We start from the raw sequence: 13,499 nt of genomic DNA on the forward strand, positions 1-13,499 counted from the left end.
TCGCCCCCGACAGCCCGTTAAGACTCCACGGGGGAGCTTTGTCCGTGCGGACGTGCGGACGTGCCGGCACGCTCCGCTGGCCGCGTTCCTCCCCGCGACCGGCGAGGCGTGAGGATGCCTTCGTCCAGCGGTGTGTGGCTCCCCAAAATATCCGTGAGGCTGCAATTGTTTTGAGGCTGCGGTGCAGGAAGGCGCACGACAAGCTTTCATCATCGGCCGTCATTTGACGATCCGCTGACGGATGAAGGCCTCCTCCCCCCCCTTTCCCCCAGCCTGTCGCCGTCTCTCTACGGTGACATTCACAATAAACTCCCTCCCTCCCCGCCGCAGACCCCTCGCAAGAAGAAGACGCGGCACAGCACGAACCCACCGCTGGAGAGCCACGTGGGCTGGGTGATGGACGCGCGCGAGCACCTGCCACGAGGCTCGGCCGCCGGGTACGTCCAGGGGGGTCACTGGGGTCACTGCCGGGTCACAGCCAGGTCGCAGTGGGGTCACTCTGGGGTCACTGTGGGGTCACTGTGGGGTCACTGTGGGGTCACTGTGGGGTCACAGCGGGGTCACTGTGGGGTCACTGTGGGGTCACTGTGGGGTCACAGCGGGGTCGCAGCGGGGTCGCAGCGGGGTCGCAGCGGGGTCGCAGGGCCATAGACACAAGGTCACGTCATTGCCCAGGGCTGTGCCGCTCGAGTTGCGCGTTGCACTACAAACCTGGCGACCCGAGTTCGATTCCCGGTCATTGACGACAGCGGTGAGGATTAACTGAACCGATCCCGGGCCTCCCCTTGGTCGCCTCAGCCTCAAATGAGTACCGGGTGCGGTGTGTTGTAAACATCGCCACTGGGGAGACAAAGGCGGCCGAGCGTGGCTTTGGCCACCATCCCCCTCGTGTGCCGTGCCGGCCTTCATAGGTGCTACTCGCTTAACAGCGCTTGCCCCGACGGTCCGTTAAGCCTACACGGGGGATCATTGTCTTTGTCGCAGCGCGAGCGCCAGCCCCGCGGACGGCGCCGGGACGCCGGCCACGGGCAGCCAGAGCGGCACGCCGCAGTCGCTGCCCAAGTTCCAACACCCGTCTCACGAGCTGCTCAAAGACAGCGGCTTCACGCAGCAGGTCTACCACAAGTACCACCGCAAGTGCCTCAACGGTGAGCACCGCCGGCGGATCCCAACCCTGCTATGGCAGCCGGGCAGCAGGGCAGCCGCACGCTGGCGGCTTCCCATCCTCACAGCGGCGACGGCGCGGCAGCTTTTGGCTGCCCATCGAACAGATGCAATTCTTCGGCCGTCTGGAACGCTCTCTTCCTTGCGATATTAGGAAGCCCACTGGAGCTACGCACTTTTAAATAATTATCTAGATTGATAAGCTCATTGCTTTAGAACTGCTGCTTGTTGTTGTTGTGTTTAGTTTGTTGTCCTTCCCCCGCACCTCCGATGAGCGCGGTTGACTACGTACGGTGCGAAAGAAGTTGTGCGTACGTACGCACGTGATGCCGGGCACGGCGGCGGCGGTGCCGGCGATTCCGATAGCGTCGAGCGGTGGTTCCTGGCTTGTGGCACGTGGACAACTTTGTCGTGGGAAGCGGTGCACGGAACCGGGGGCTAAAACTATCTACATCATCCGTGCGTAGTTTGATGGGGAGAGGTCGAAAAGAAACGGGGTGGCCGTGTGTGGGTTGCAGAGCGCAAGCGGCTGGGCGTGGGCCAGTCTCAGGAGATGAACACGCTCTTCCGCTTCTGGTCGTTCTTCCTGCGCGACCACTTCAACCGCCGCATGTACGAGGAGTTCCGGCAGCTGGCGCTGGAGGAGGCGAGGGAGGGATACAGGTACTCTTTAAAAAAATGTTAACACGTAGGAGGCTTTCGCGACCAATATCCATAATAAAGGTTTTTTGGGTTAAATGGTTTATTTTTTTTTTCCAAAATACAGGTTTTTGGGGTTAGATGGTTTAAAAATATCCATAATAAAGGTTTTTTGGGTTAGATGGTTTAAAAAATGTTCCATAATACAGGTTTTTTGGGTTAGATCTCTTAAAAACAATCCATAATAAAGGTTTTTTGGGTTAGATGGTTTAAAAAATATCCATAATACAGGTTTTTTGGGTTAGATGGTTTAAAAAATATCCATAATACAGGTTTTTTTGGGCTAGATCTCTTAAAAAAAATATCCATAATACTGTTTTTTTGGGTGAGATCGTGTAAATATTTACGCGATTCAAAGCCTTGTCTCGTACCCCCGTCCCCCGTGTGCCGCCCACACCCGCTCCGTGGCTCCTTGCGCAGGTACGGCTTGGAGTGCCTCTTCAGGTTCTACAGCTACGGGCTGGAGAAGAAATTCCGGGTGGAAATATTCCAAGACTTCCAGGCGGAGACGGTTCGCGACTACGAAGCAGGTGCGCTGCTGGGGCGGGGTCGCGGGTCGCGGGTCGCGGGTCGTGGGTCACGGGTCGCGGGTTGTGGGTCGCGGGTCACCGGGTCGCGGGTCACCGGGCATGGCCGGCGGGGTTGAGAGGCATGTGGCCTGGCATGGAGAGGGCGGCGTGACGAGAGGTGTGCACCCGTGTGTGGTTTCCGCCTTGGGAGCGGGAAAACGTTTCCCCGGCGTGTCGTCGTCGCCGCCGCCTCTTGCGCGCGTGGGGGTTGTTGCTCCAGGTCTACTCTCATGTCCAGCCCACGGATCGAGTCGACGATCTGTCGACCCGTCGACTCACATGGCTCCATGGTGCAGCCACGTGCGGCAGCGTAGCCGCCAAGGACAAAGATCCCCCGCGTAGCCTTCACAGACTGTAACGGCAAGGGCTGTTAGCGAGCAGCACCGCCTGTGAAGGCCGGCACGGCACACGAGGGGGTGGGTGGCCAGCACCATGCCCGGCCGCCTTTGTCTCCCCAGTGGCGACGTTTACACATCGCACCTGGTACTCATTTCAGTCGGCCTAGGGGAAGCCCGGGAACCGATTCAGATAATTGTCATCGGTGTTGGCCGTGAATGGGAATCAAATTCCAGTTGCCGGGTTCATAGCTCGGCACGCTAGCGGTTACACTACCGCTCCCATTAGGAGAAGCCCAGAACCAATTCAGATAATCGTCACTGGTGGTGTTGGCCGTAAGCGGGACTCAAACTCGGGTCGCCGGGTTCGTAGCGCAGCGCACTAACTGCTACCTCTCCCCACCACCGCCCAGCTCCTCCAGTGCCTGCTCACGGCACTCACAAGGAGTTGGCCAGATAATTGTGCGTGCTTGCACGGGGTGACTGCATGTGCGCACGTGTGTGAAGACAGGCAGTGTGCTGGAGAGGTAGTTTCGTGGTTAGCACACTGCGCTATCAACCCAGTGACCTGTGTTCGATTCCTGGTCGGCGGGTAAGATCATTGGGGAATACATGAACCGGTGCTGGGCCGCCGATGGTTCAACTCGGCCGTATACGAGTACGTGGTGCAGTGTGTCGGAGAGACAAATGCGGCCGGGCGTGGTCCTTACCACACCACTCCCTAGTGCACCATGCCGGCCTTAATAGGTGCTCGCTAACAGCACTTGCCCCAGCAGTATGTATGACTGAAGGGGAGATCTTTGTATGTGTGTGCGGTGGTGTAGCGGTTAGCACGCTGCACTACGAACCCGGCGACCCGAGTTTGATTCCCGCTTATGGCCAACAACACCAGTGATTGTCTGAATTGGTACTGGTAGTGTAGTGTATAGTAGTGTGTAGTGTATAGTAGTGTGTAGTGTATAGTAGTGTGTAGTGTATAGTAGTGTGTAGTGTATAGTAGTGTGTAGTATATAGTGTAGTGTGTATAGTAGTGTGTATAGTAGTGTATAGTGTAGTGTGTATAGTAGTGTATAGTGTAGTGTGTATAGTAGTGTATAGTGTAGTGTGTATAGTAGTGTATAGTGTAGTGTGTATAGTAGTGTAGTGTATAGTGTATAGTAGTGTATAGTGTATATTTTAGTATAACTGCTTCAGCCCACCGGCGTGTTGGGGAGTAAATCCACAAATTGCTCCATGATGCTGGTTTGCTCGATGATTTATTCTCCAACACACCGGTGGGCTGAAGTAGTTACACTACTATACACTACTATCTACTATACACTACACTACTATGCACTACACTACTATACACTACACTATACACTATACTACTATACAATATACACTACACTACTATACACTATACACTGCATTACTATACACTACACTACGATACACTATACACTACACGACTATATATTATACACTACACCACTATATACTACACTACTATACACTATCTTCTTGGTTCTTTCGGTAAAGTCACGTAGAATGAAAATAATAAAATAATACAAATACAACATTGTTAAATAATTCTCACGACGTTTCGGCCACAACGCAAGCAGCCGTCCTCAGGTGGAGAACAGGTCTGTCGAGAAGACAGAGTCTGAATGACACACCCCAGGCTTGGAGCGTCTATTTAAGCTGATTGACGCGTTGTTTAGGTGACAAACCTTACCGGTTGTATTGGGTGGCGGAGGGTTACGACACATTTATACTCACAGCGATCTAACCCCGAACACCTTTATTAAGTATCGTGCGTGTGTTCGAATACACGCACACACACACCCCGCGTGCGTACAGGCCAGCTGTACGGACTGGAAAAGTTCTGGGCCTACCTCAAGTACTCCCAGGCCAAGCACGTGGACACGGACGCGCGGCTGCAGGGGTACCTGCGCAGCTTCAAGAGGCTGGAGGACTTCCGGGTGGTGGTAAGAGCCTCCCCCCTGACACGCCGGCGGGAGCGTCTGAGTCAAAAGGAGCACGCCGGCCTTATGGCGCATGCACTCCTCGCTGAGATTCGGGACGGCGGCGAGAAGCGGCGGCAACAACAACCATCGGGCCAAGCTCTGTGGCCCAGTCTTGTTTGGGACACGTTGGGGCCTTTGCACGCGTGTCAGTTTTGCTAAGTTGGATTCCCAGCCACGGCTCGAATCAACGATGAGCGTGACATTTGAACCAGTCCTGAGCAACCCTTCCACCTCCACTCCTTTCTCCCCCCCCCTCCCATCACCCCCTCCCTTCCATCACCCTTCCCCTCCCATCACCAGGCACGCACTGACCGGTGAGGTGTAATATCACATTCAGGCAACGCCGTGTGATGCACACAGCATTGGGATGGATTCATCCAACAGCGGATTGACCACGGTCTACTTTGTCTCGTTGGGGTTCTCATCTGCTTGTGAACGTTATAGGTGTTTATTTTAGAGCGTACGGAAAGTGCAGCAGTTGTACGCATTGATGTCTCTGCAGGGCACGGGGCCAGAACTTTCGATTACCTTTTTGTTCCGTAAGAAAATGGCGTGCGGTGCGCAATCGACAACCCACGAGCCGTTATCGTGTTTTGGGCCGCGTCTTCGAACAAACGAGCGAACTAACGAAGGAAACCTTTTTATCTCTTCGTCCGCCAGCCCCCCATCGGAGAGGAGGGCGGCCGAAGGAAACCACCTGGACCGCCGGCGCCGAGCGGAGCGGCGGCGGAGGAGGCACCCGCCAGGCGGGCGTCGTCGGCGTCGGCGTCTGGCGCCAGGCCGGGCCCTGGTGGGGGCGGCGGCGGCGCCCGCGCCGGGGCCGCTCGCGCTCCCCGCTCGGTGGGAACGACGGCGGTGTCGCAGCGAGCGGCCGATCGTCCCTCCGCCGACACCACCGCCGCCACCGCCGCCGCCGCCCGACAAAGTTCCGCTGCCGCCGCCGCCGATGTCACCGTCCGGGCCCCGGGACGGGATGCGCCGCCGCGATCCCAGAATGCACTTGGAGCCATCGCGGCCACCGCCGACGCCGCAGCTGGCACCCCCCTGTAGCTGCGCTGCGCGGAAGGGAGACTCGGGAGCGGGAGAAGTCGGGGACGCGTCCTGCCCCTCGGCGTCCCGCGACGACCGCGATGGCGATGACGCGCTTGCAAGCGTCGGGGGGGAACACCCCCGCCAGCGGACGTACTGTGAAGCTGAAAGCATGCGGCTGTTAAATTCAAGAAATGGGGACAAAAACAGACACGGGACAACCAACAAAAAAAGGGAACAATTCTGGCAAGAAGAGCTTCTCCTCCCCCTCCGTTGTAGGAAGTCGTTTGCTTGGCACCCGGCTCGTTTTCGACGCGAGCGGGCCAAACGGCCGCCCCCCGACTGCACGTCAGCGCCGGATTCCGTCCTCCCCTCGCGCCCTTCCCGCCCTCGCCGCTTTACAACGACGAGCGGCTCGACCGGCGCACGACGGAGTGGCCACGGCGGGCGGGCGACGGGGGCGGCCCTTCGTTCCGCGTCACGTCGGAACGTCGCGCAGAGGGGACGAGGAAAATTTGGCTTGCGACCCGCTCGAGTGCTTCGTGTTTTGTTTCAACGTCGCTCGACAGATCCACGTGCCCGGGATTCCTTTTCGGCGGTGGAGCAAACGCACCGTTCCGTGCCTTGCGGTTGAGGGTGGCGCAAACCCGGTGGCGCCGTGCTCACGGTGGCGGGTGGTGCGCTTGATGTCAGGTGACATCGGCTAACTCGGGGTGGAGTCTTGCCGGTGACGACGAAAATGCCTCGGGCGCAGAGAAGTTTAAAAAGCGGAGTAATATATTACCTAAAAACAAAATAGAGATGGGAAAACTCTAAAAAAAACCTTAACTAATATATCCAAGTCTTCCCCGACTGCTGCAAATGCGTTTAAATTATCTTCAAATGACTATGTACGTCGAGATGATTATATGAAGCATTTTTTTTATAAGCCAAGGTTGTAAGGAATGTTCACTCTTCACTTCAATGCCAACCCTGGCAAGGATAAACAAAAACACATTTGCGAGGTTAGGCTTGCTTTTTTAGCGAGACGTAAAAACAATAATTCCGTTCAGATGTCGGGACGATGCCAAGGCCGCGGCTGATAAGGACCCCCCCCCCACCAAGGTGAAGGGCATCGCTTCCAGGGCTCGGGCGATTTGGACATCGCGTTTACCGCGGATTCCAGAGGTCGCTCGAGGCCTCGGCACATCGGGCCGTGCTTTGCTGCCGGAAGCAAGCTTCCCCTGCCGCGCGAGCGAGAGCGCACGCCGTTGGCTACGTACGGCGCGAAAGAAGGTTCGTCGCACGCACGCAGGAGCGCGGGGATGTGGGAGCGGAGCGGGGGTGACGTTCACGTGGCCGACCCGAGACGCGGGGGAGGGGGAGCTGCGCGGGCTGGTGAGGAGGAGGCGGCGGGGGGTGCCGAATTGGCGCTGCTCACGGGAGCGCTCTTGGCCGACGGCAAGACGGCGCAGCCTCCGAAGAACGTGGTCCACCGTGACCACGAGCGGCCACATGACGAGGGACACCGCTGCCGCCGCTGCCCCGACAAAGACGGCTGAATTTGAAAACCCACCCCCAGTGTGTTTCTTTTTGGCAAGAAAAATAAAAATAAATCTGGGCACACGCTTCCACACACGCAGCAGCCCTCCCCCGCCACCGCCGGCGTTGTTGTGAGGCCGGTTTAAGGGGCACTCGAGACATCGCGATAGCGCCTCCGCTCGACGCCTCCCTGCGAGCAGAGAGCCCCCTCCGCCAAGGTGCGGCGGCAGAGACGTCGACGCGGCGTTTCCCAAGGGAACCTCGCCAAGCTGCAGCTTCCCATCGACGACGATTATCCCTTCCCGCCCCCCCCCGCCCGCGTTTACCGCCCCCCCGCGTTCTGTCGCTTGTTTTTTTTGCTGGCGACGGCGCGGAACGGACGGATGGATGGACGCATGCACGGATGGACGCAGGGACGGAACTCTGACCCAATGTGGGGACGCGACCACCGTGGCATTGGTTGGACTGGCGGCGGCCGCCCGCCCCCCCCCCCCCGCCTTCTCTTTGCGGCCCAGCTCCTGGGGCCCCCCATCACGTGGACCCTGGTGCGGTGTCCACCGCCTAAACACTCTGCCGTAGCTGCGTGTTTACCCCCCGCTGGTAGCTGTCCCCACCTAAGTGAGCAAAATGTCCACATTCCGATGGCGGGGAGAGTTGCCCCCTGTGCTGCCACGCACGATACAAGCGCCCGGAGACCTCCCACAGATCCATCAGCAGCCCTTCATCATTTTTTTTTTCGTACTCGACCACCGCCGAGAGACTTGTGATGGGCTGTGTGTGTGAGGGTTGCGATGCCGCGGTGCCACGCGGCCCGTGGTGCGAGCCTGTCTCTCAGTCTCCCTCGATCCACGTGGTCATTTTACCCCGCGCGTTAGACTGACCACCGCGCGCACACACACATACACACACGCACACACGGAACGGAACTTTTAGTTTCTCGGGCAGGTGGTCGCTCGCCCTCGTCGTGTGCGTCACGTTGATCTACGTCTCGTTGCTCAACAAGGTGTTTGCATCGCTGCCATTGCGGCCGACCCGTAAGACAGCAATACCGGGGGTGCTTCTGTTCTGCCTAATCTGTGCATCGTAATGATATCGCTGTTTTCCTCTTGGAGAGATAACGACTGAAAACCCTCTTTTGAAATACATGTTGACGTTCGACGACAAATGGAAACTGGCGATTGTCGAACGCAACGTGGTTGTCGCAGAACCACCTGGGCCTCCAAAGGGCTCAGATTGCTGGGGTTCAGCGAAGCCGACAATTTTGAGCCACGGCTAAAGGGGAGGGACCGCAGGAGACTTTTCTACGAGAGTAGCCGGGAGTGGATACCAAGCCAACCACGCACGGACGTAAACTCGTGTGCTCTTGCTTCCGCCGGCGATCATCTGACACGATCGATACGATCTATCCCCGTTTGACATTATCGCCACGGTGGCTAGGAGATGTTCACTCCCCCGCCTGGTATGCAGGGGTTCGTGAGTTCGATCCCGACCCTGACGCCCGCTGTATATTTGCAGTTTGCGTGTCTCTCCCCGTGGTCGCGTGGATTTTTTTCCCCTCCACATTTAGAATCGACGTCACGCGTTTGGAGTATCTGGCTGCTGCCATAAATGTCCACACGACGTGAAGCCACTTGGCTGAGCTATCATTTGTGATGGCCAGGTCTGGTCTGGGAAAAAGAGCGCTACATTGCTCAGTGGGCCTGACCTGGTAAAATAAAAAAAAGTGTAACAGTTCTATCCCCTTGCGCGTGACGGCAGCGGCAGCAGTGTGCTCATCAGCGCCATGCCACTGTCGAGGTCTGCTGCCACCGGCCGCGACAAGAGGACTTCATGAGAGAGAGTTGGTGTCGTTTTGCTATTCCTCCTCCGTTGAGCGAGCGCCAGCGACATTGAGGCGATCCACTCGAAGACCTCGTCCCCCCATCTGCACGTGGCCGTTACAAAAAGGGCCCCTTTTTTGTCGGCATTTAGCTCCACCCATCGCACCTGGGTTCGTCTCACCGACGACACTCGTTTCTACCGCTCGCTGGCGGCACGAGAGTTTGCGTTTCTGGCGATCGCGACGGGTGGAGGCCACCGCTAGAAGTGGGCCACCGGCTCTCAACCCCCCCCCCCCCCTCGGGTCACCGATGGCGAGTGCGGTGACAGGAAGATGCAACTGCACGCGCTCGCTCGGGCACATCTGTGATATTTTATTTGCATCATCTTTGTGAGCGCTCATCTTTTGAGGATGGGCCTCTTCAGTCGGTCGCCAGCTCTGTCTGGGCCCTGCGGTGCGACGCGACCGGTTGGCTGCCTGCTGCCGCGTGCACCTGTGGCCGTCTCCCGCTCCTTTCCTTCGTCTCGGCCACTGCCCGCCGTCCCTGCTGAGCGATGTTGTCGTGCCCAAGCGCCGCTTACATTTTTCCGTGGCGAGTGCGGCAGTTTTGAAACTGGCTTCTGTACAAAAAAATCTATAATTTGCAGCGATTTTCCTCTGAAGTCGTTATAAGAAGCGTTTCCTGGACCAAGCGCGGCTGTTCATGTTTTAAAATTCCCCGGCGTGTCCCCACTATGCACCTTGTGTCGTGACGCGGCTTAAGTGCCGTCTCCCGCAATGCACCTTGTGTCACAGTATAGTTTTAACATGTTTAATATGTACAGTACATTCATAACCACAGTGGTGTCACTGGGGACAGGTCATGTCCGGCAATCCTGGGGGGGGGGGGGGGGGACTTCAAATTACCTTTCTCTAATGAACGAAGCTCTCGGCAAGGCAGGCAATGGACGATGCTGGGTCACCCCTACGCATGCATCTTCTAGAAAATAAGAGAATTGTTCTGAGGTTGCATCCTTCCTTGACAAAAAAAAACCTCGCATCTCTCAAAAATAGTTTTTTTGTACGAGCAGTTAGGTGATTTTTTTTCTTTCTTTAAATGTTGCCGCGTTCTTGAGACTTCACACCCCCTCCAGACCTCCGTTTGGATATTACGCGCGACGGCCCCTTCCGAAAATCGACGCGGTGCGGGTCGTAGGGTTTTACGCGACCACGTGTTTTTTTTCCCTCCACGTCGGTCACGCGTCGAGAGGGGGGGGGGGACCGTAGAAATACAGCACAACAGCGGACAGCGTCGGTGCCGCCCACGGTAACCCTTGCAGCCTCGGGGAGTGCCAATCTGCTGCCCCGCGCGGTGGCGGTCGCTTCGTCCTGGGAACTACCCAAGCCCGGCTTTGGCTTTGCCCCAGGAACGGAGGAGAGAGCCACGGGGCCCATTGGGGGCCCACCGGTCGGTTCGTCGCTCCTCTTTCGCTTGGGATGCGTTCGTTTTTTGGTTGTTCACCGCAGCGCCTTGGTGAAGCCCCAGTACATTGTGGCTTGTTTACAAAGAGGACACGGTAGTTTAGTGCGAGCGTGTGACTGACGTGCGTGTGACTGTGTGTGTGTCGCCATTAAATTTTGGAGGGCAGTTGTGGAGCGTTTCCTATACCTTGGCAGTGTGCTCATCATCGGCTCCGGTTTAACAGCAGAGGTCTCACTCCGAATCAGTCGAGTGGCATGATCTTTTCATCGGTTGCGTGACGCTGTGTGGAAGCTTCCTGGTCTGTCGCTCCGCACGAAGCTTCAGGTCTTCTCAGCCACAGTCATTCCCTCCCTTCTCTACGCTTGCGAAACGTAGACCCCCCTAATGGAACATCTTCGCCGGTTAGAAACATTTAGGCTGGCCTGCCTACGATCCATCCTGGGTTTAACCAGGCTGCATTGTGTGAGGAGCTCACAAATACTTGAAAGATCTGGGCAAAGTCCCGTTGGTGAGCTCCTCTGGCAGGCAAGGCTGCGTTGGCTGGGTCATGTAGCCCGCATGCCCAGCTACCGCATGCCGAAACAGCTTTTGTTTGGCCGGATCGAGGGGGCTAAACGAGCGCGGCACGGGCTAGAGAAGAGATGGAATGATGTGGTACAGGAGGACGTGGAGCTGAGTGGACTTGCCGATGACTGGTACCAGCGGTGTCAAGATCGGCCTCTGTGGAGGAGGCTTGTGAAGGACGCTGCTGGGCAGTTTGAGGCAGTCGCCCTCCAACAACAACGGAGGGCAGAGGAGCGACGCTCACAACAACGAGCGGAGCGCGGGTGGCTAAAGCACAGCAAGTTGGCACCGTAGGGGGCACAGGTGGTGCATCAGCCAGTAATCTTTGTCAGTCGACCTGTGGCATCTGGGTCTGCCCAGTGACCTGCCAGCGGACGTTCGACACTTCACGTGGACTCAACGTGCACCTAGCCTGGCACAAGCGTCGTGGTGGCGGTCGTTGTGCTCGCTAAACAGCACTTGCCCCCAAAAGTCTGAAGGCTATACAGGTGATCTGTGTCGCCTGTGTGTACATTATTCCTGCCTTAGAACAGTATATCTATTATTTTTGTGGCAGCCCATTTACGATCACTGTTGCCCACCTGAGCCGCAGTGCTGATGTGATCGGACGGTCGGGTTATTTATTTTGAACGATTTTAACTTCACACACACACATATATTCGATTTTCTCGCCTACCAATCGCGTACCGCCGTTGTGGTCGTATTTTTGTTTGGGGGGGGGGGTGGATGGAACGAAGGGTTTGGAAGAAGAAAAAAACAACGCCCACCAACGCGTTCAGGATCTGCGTTCATCCAGCGCCCATTCGTCGTATGGACCCCCACCCACCGCGTCTCCATCGCCGCTCCCCTCTCCCCCACACGGTCGGATTGCACGGAAGCGACCGGCGGGCGCTCCTCCAACGTCCTTCCAAGGATCCAGCCGATTAGGGCCCCCCACCACCACCCCCCACCGAGGAAAAAACAAACCTTGGCGACTTCAGCTGTGCGCAAAAAATACAACCCCCGCGTGGGTGGTGTCCTCCGCGCCCTTTGAAGTCTTCCGCGCTTGGCAGTGCCGGATGGGGGGCAGTGCCGGATGGGGGGCAGTGCTCGCACGCGGGCTGACCGGTCACGGCGCCATCGGCGCGGCCTCGGAGCCGGTGGTGGCAACTCGCAAATTAATTCTAGATTTAACTCGCAAATTGCCTGTGGCGGAGGCCACTCCCTTGCCTCCAACCACAAAGTGGTCTGCTCGTCTTCTGCTCGTATTTATCCGACCTCGGGAGGAGGATTATTATTACTACGATGGCCGAGTCCACCGAAAAGTGCGACATCAACCTTGACAAGGGCCTGGCCCTGTCGACGAGCGGGCACTCGCCATGACGGTCCCGTGGGCACGAGAAGAGACCCACGACGTTCATCTAAAGTTCTAAACTCAGGATCCCTGTTGCGGCGGTGCTGTTGATGCGCCCCATCGTGAACGGTGGCGTTGGACCGTCTAGGGCCTCCACCGGCCCTTGACGTTTCACCACGAGAGTGTCGGGGGGGGGGGGGGGGGGGCTCATCCGCTCCCCTGTGGCCGACTCTTTACGGCGCAGCCAGAGGGGAGGGGGGGGCCTTCTGATGCTTGGTCACGTCCTGGCCCTGCTCCTGGCTCGGCCTTGCTGCCCAACGCTGCCACTGCCGCCACTTTCAATTTGTCGCGTTTGTTGTCCCGCGAATGGGATGTTTGTTCAAAATGGGGCGCTGCTTTTGGGCCTCCAAAAGGGGGTGACGGTGGGGGTGGTGGTGGGGGGGTAGGCGGATCGCGGCAGGATGGGAGTCGGCGGTGGTAGTGATGTGTACGCGCTTCAGACTGCAAGCCCCCCCCCCCTCCCGAATTGTGCAGATGGACGTGTGTTGGTTCCATTGAGCAAGATTTGCGTCGTACTGCCTGAAAGTTATGAGAAGAAAAACAACTAAAAATATATAAACACTTTTGAAAATGGTGAAAGTTTATTGCTGCCAGTTTGTGGTTTGAGTTTGCACGCCTCGGGCCTTTAAAACTAAACTACAAACGAATTTTGTTTTATTTTAGCAGGTAATGCCCCACTGAGCTGTAAAGCTTTTTTTTTCCAGAAACGACCTTGGCCATCACAAGTTATGAGCTCAACGAAGTGGGCTCATCATCATAACGTGGACATGTATCGCAGCCAAACACTCTTAGATGCATGATGTTGATTCTAAATGTGGAGGGGAAAAACCGGAGGACCCGGACTTAAAATCCACGCGAACACGGTGAGAGAGAGACACGCAAACTCCAAATATACAGCAGCAGGCCTCAGGATCGGGATTGAGCCCACGACCTCT

At 57.0% G+C, this 13,499-nt stretch overlaps 1 protein-coding gene across 1 annotated transcript in view; it reads left to right on the top strand.

The window, feature by feature from the left end:
• LARP1 (La ribonucleoprotein 1, translational regulator) overlaps positions 1-12,698 on the top strand; it is a 53,432-nt gene extending 40,734 nt beyond the window's left edge. Inside the window, exons 14-19 of the mRNA XM_078881089.1 lie at positions 331-437; positions 985-1,148; positions 1,683-1,827; positions 2,284-2,393; positions 4,610-4,737; positions 5,437-12,698. Of these exons, the coding sequence (XP_078737215.1) occupies positions 331-437; positions 985-1,148; positions 1,683-1,827; positions 2,284-2,393; positions 4,610-4,737; positions 5,437-5,826 (1,044 nt within the window). The 3' untranslated portion in view covers positions 5,827-12,698. The remainder of the gene's footprint in view (positions 1-330; positions 438-984; positions 1,149-1,682; positions 1,828-2,283; positions 2,394-4,609; positions 4,738-5,436) is intronic.
• Positions 12,699-13,499: the final 801 nt, after the last annotated feature.

The sequence above is a fragment of the Lampetra fluviatilis genome, chromosome 60 (assembly GCF_964198595.1).
Source record: "Lampetra fluviatilis chromosome 60, kcLamFluv1.1, whole genome shotgun sequence".
NCBI classification, from domain to species: Eukaryota; Metazoa; Chordata; class Hyperoartia; order Petromyzontiformes; family Petromyzontidae; genus Lampetra; species Lampetra fluviatilis.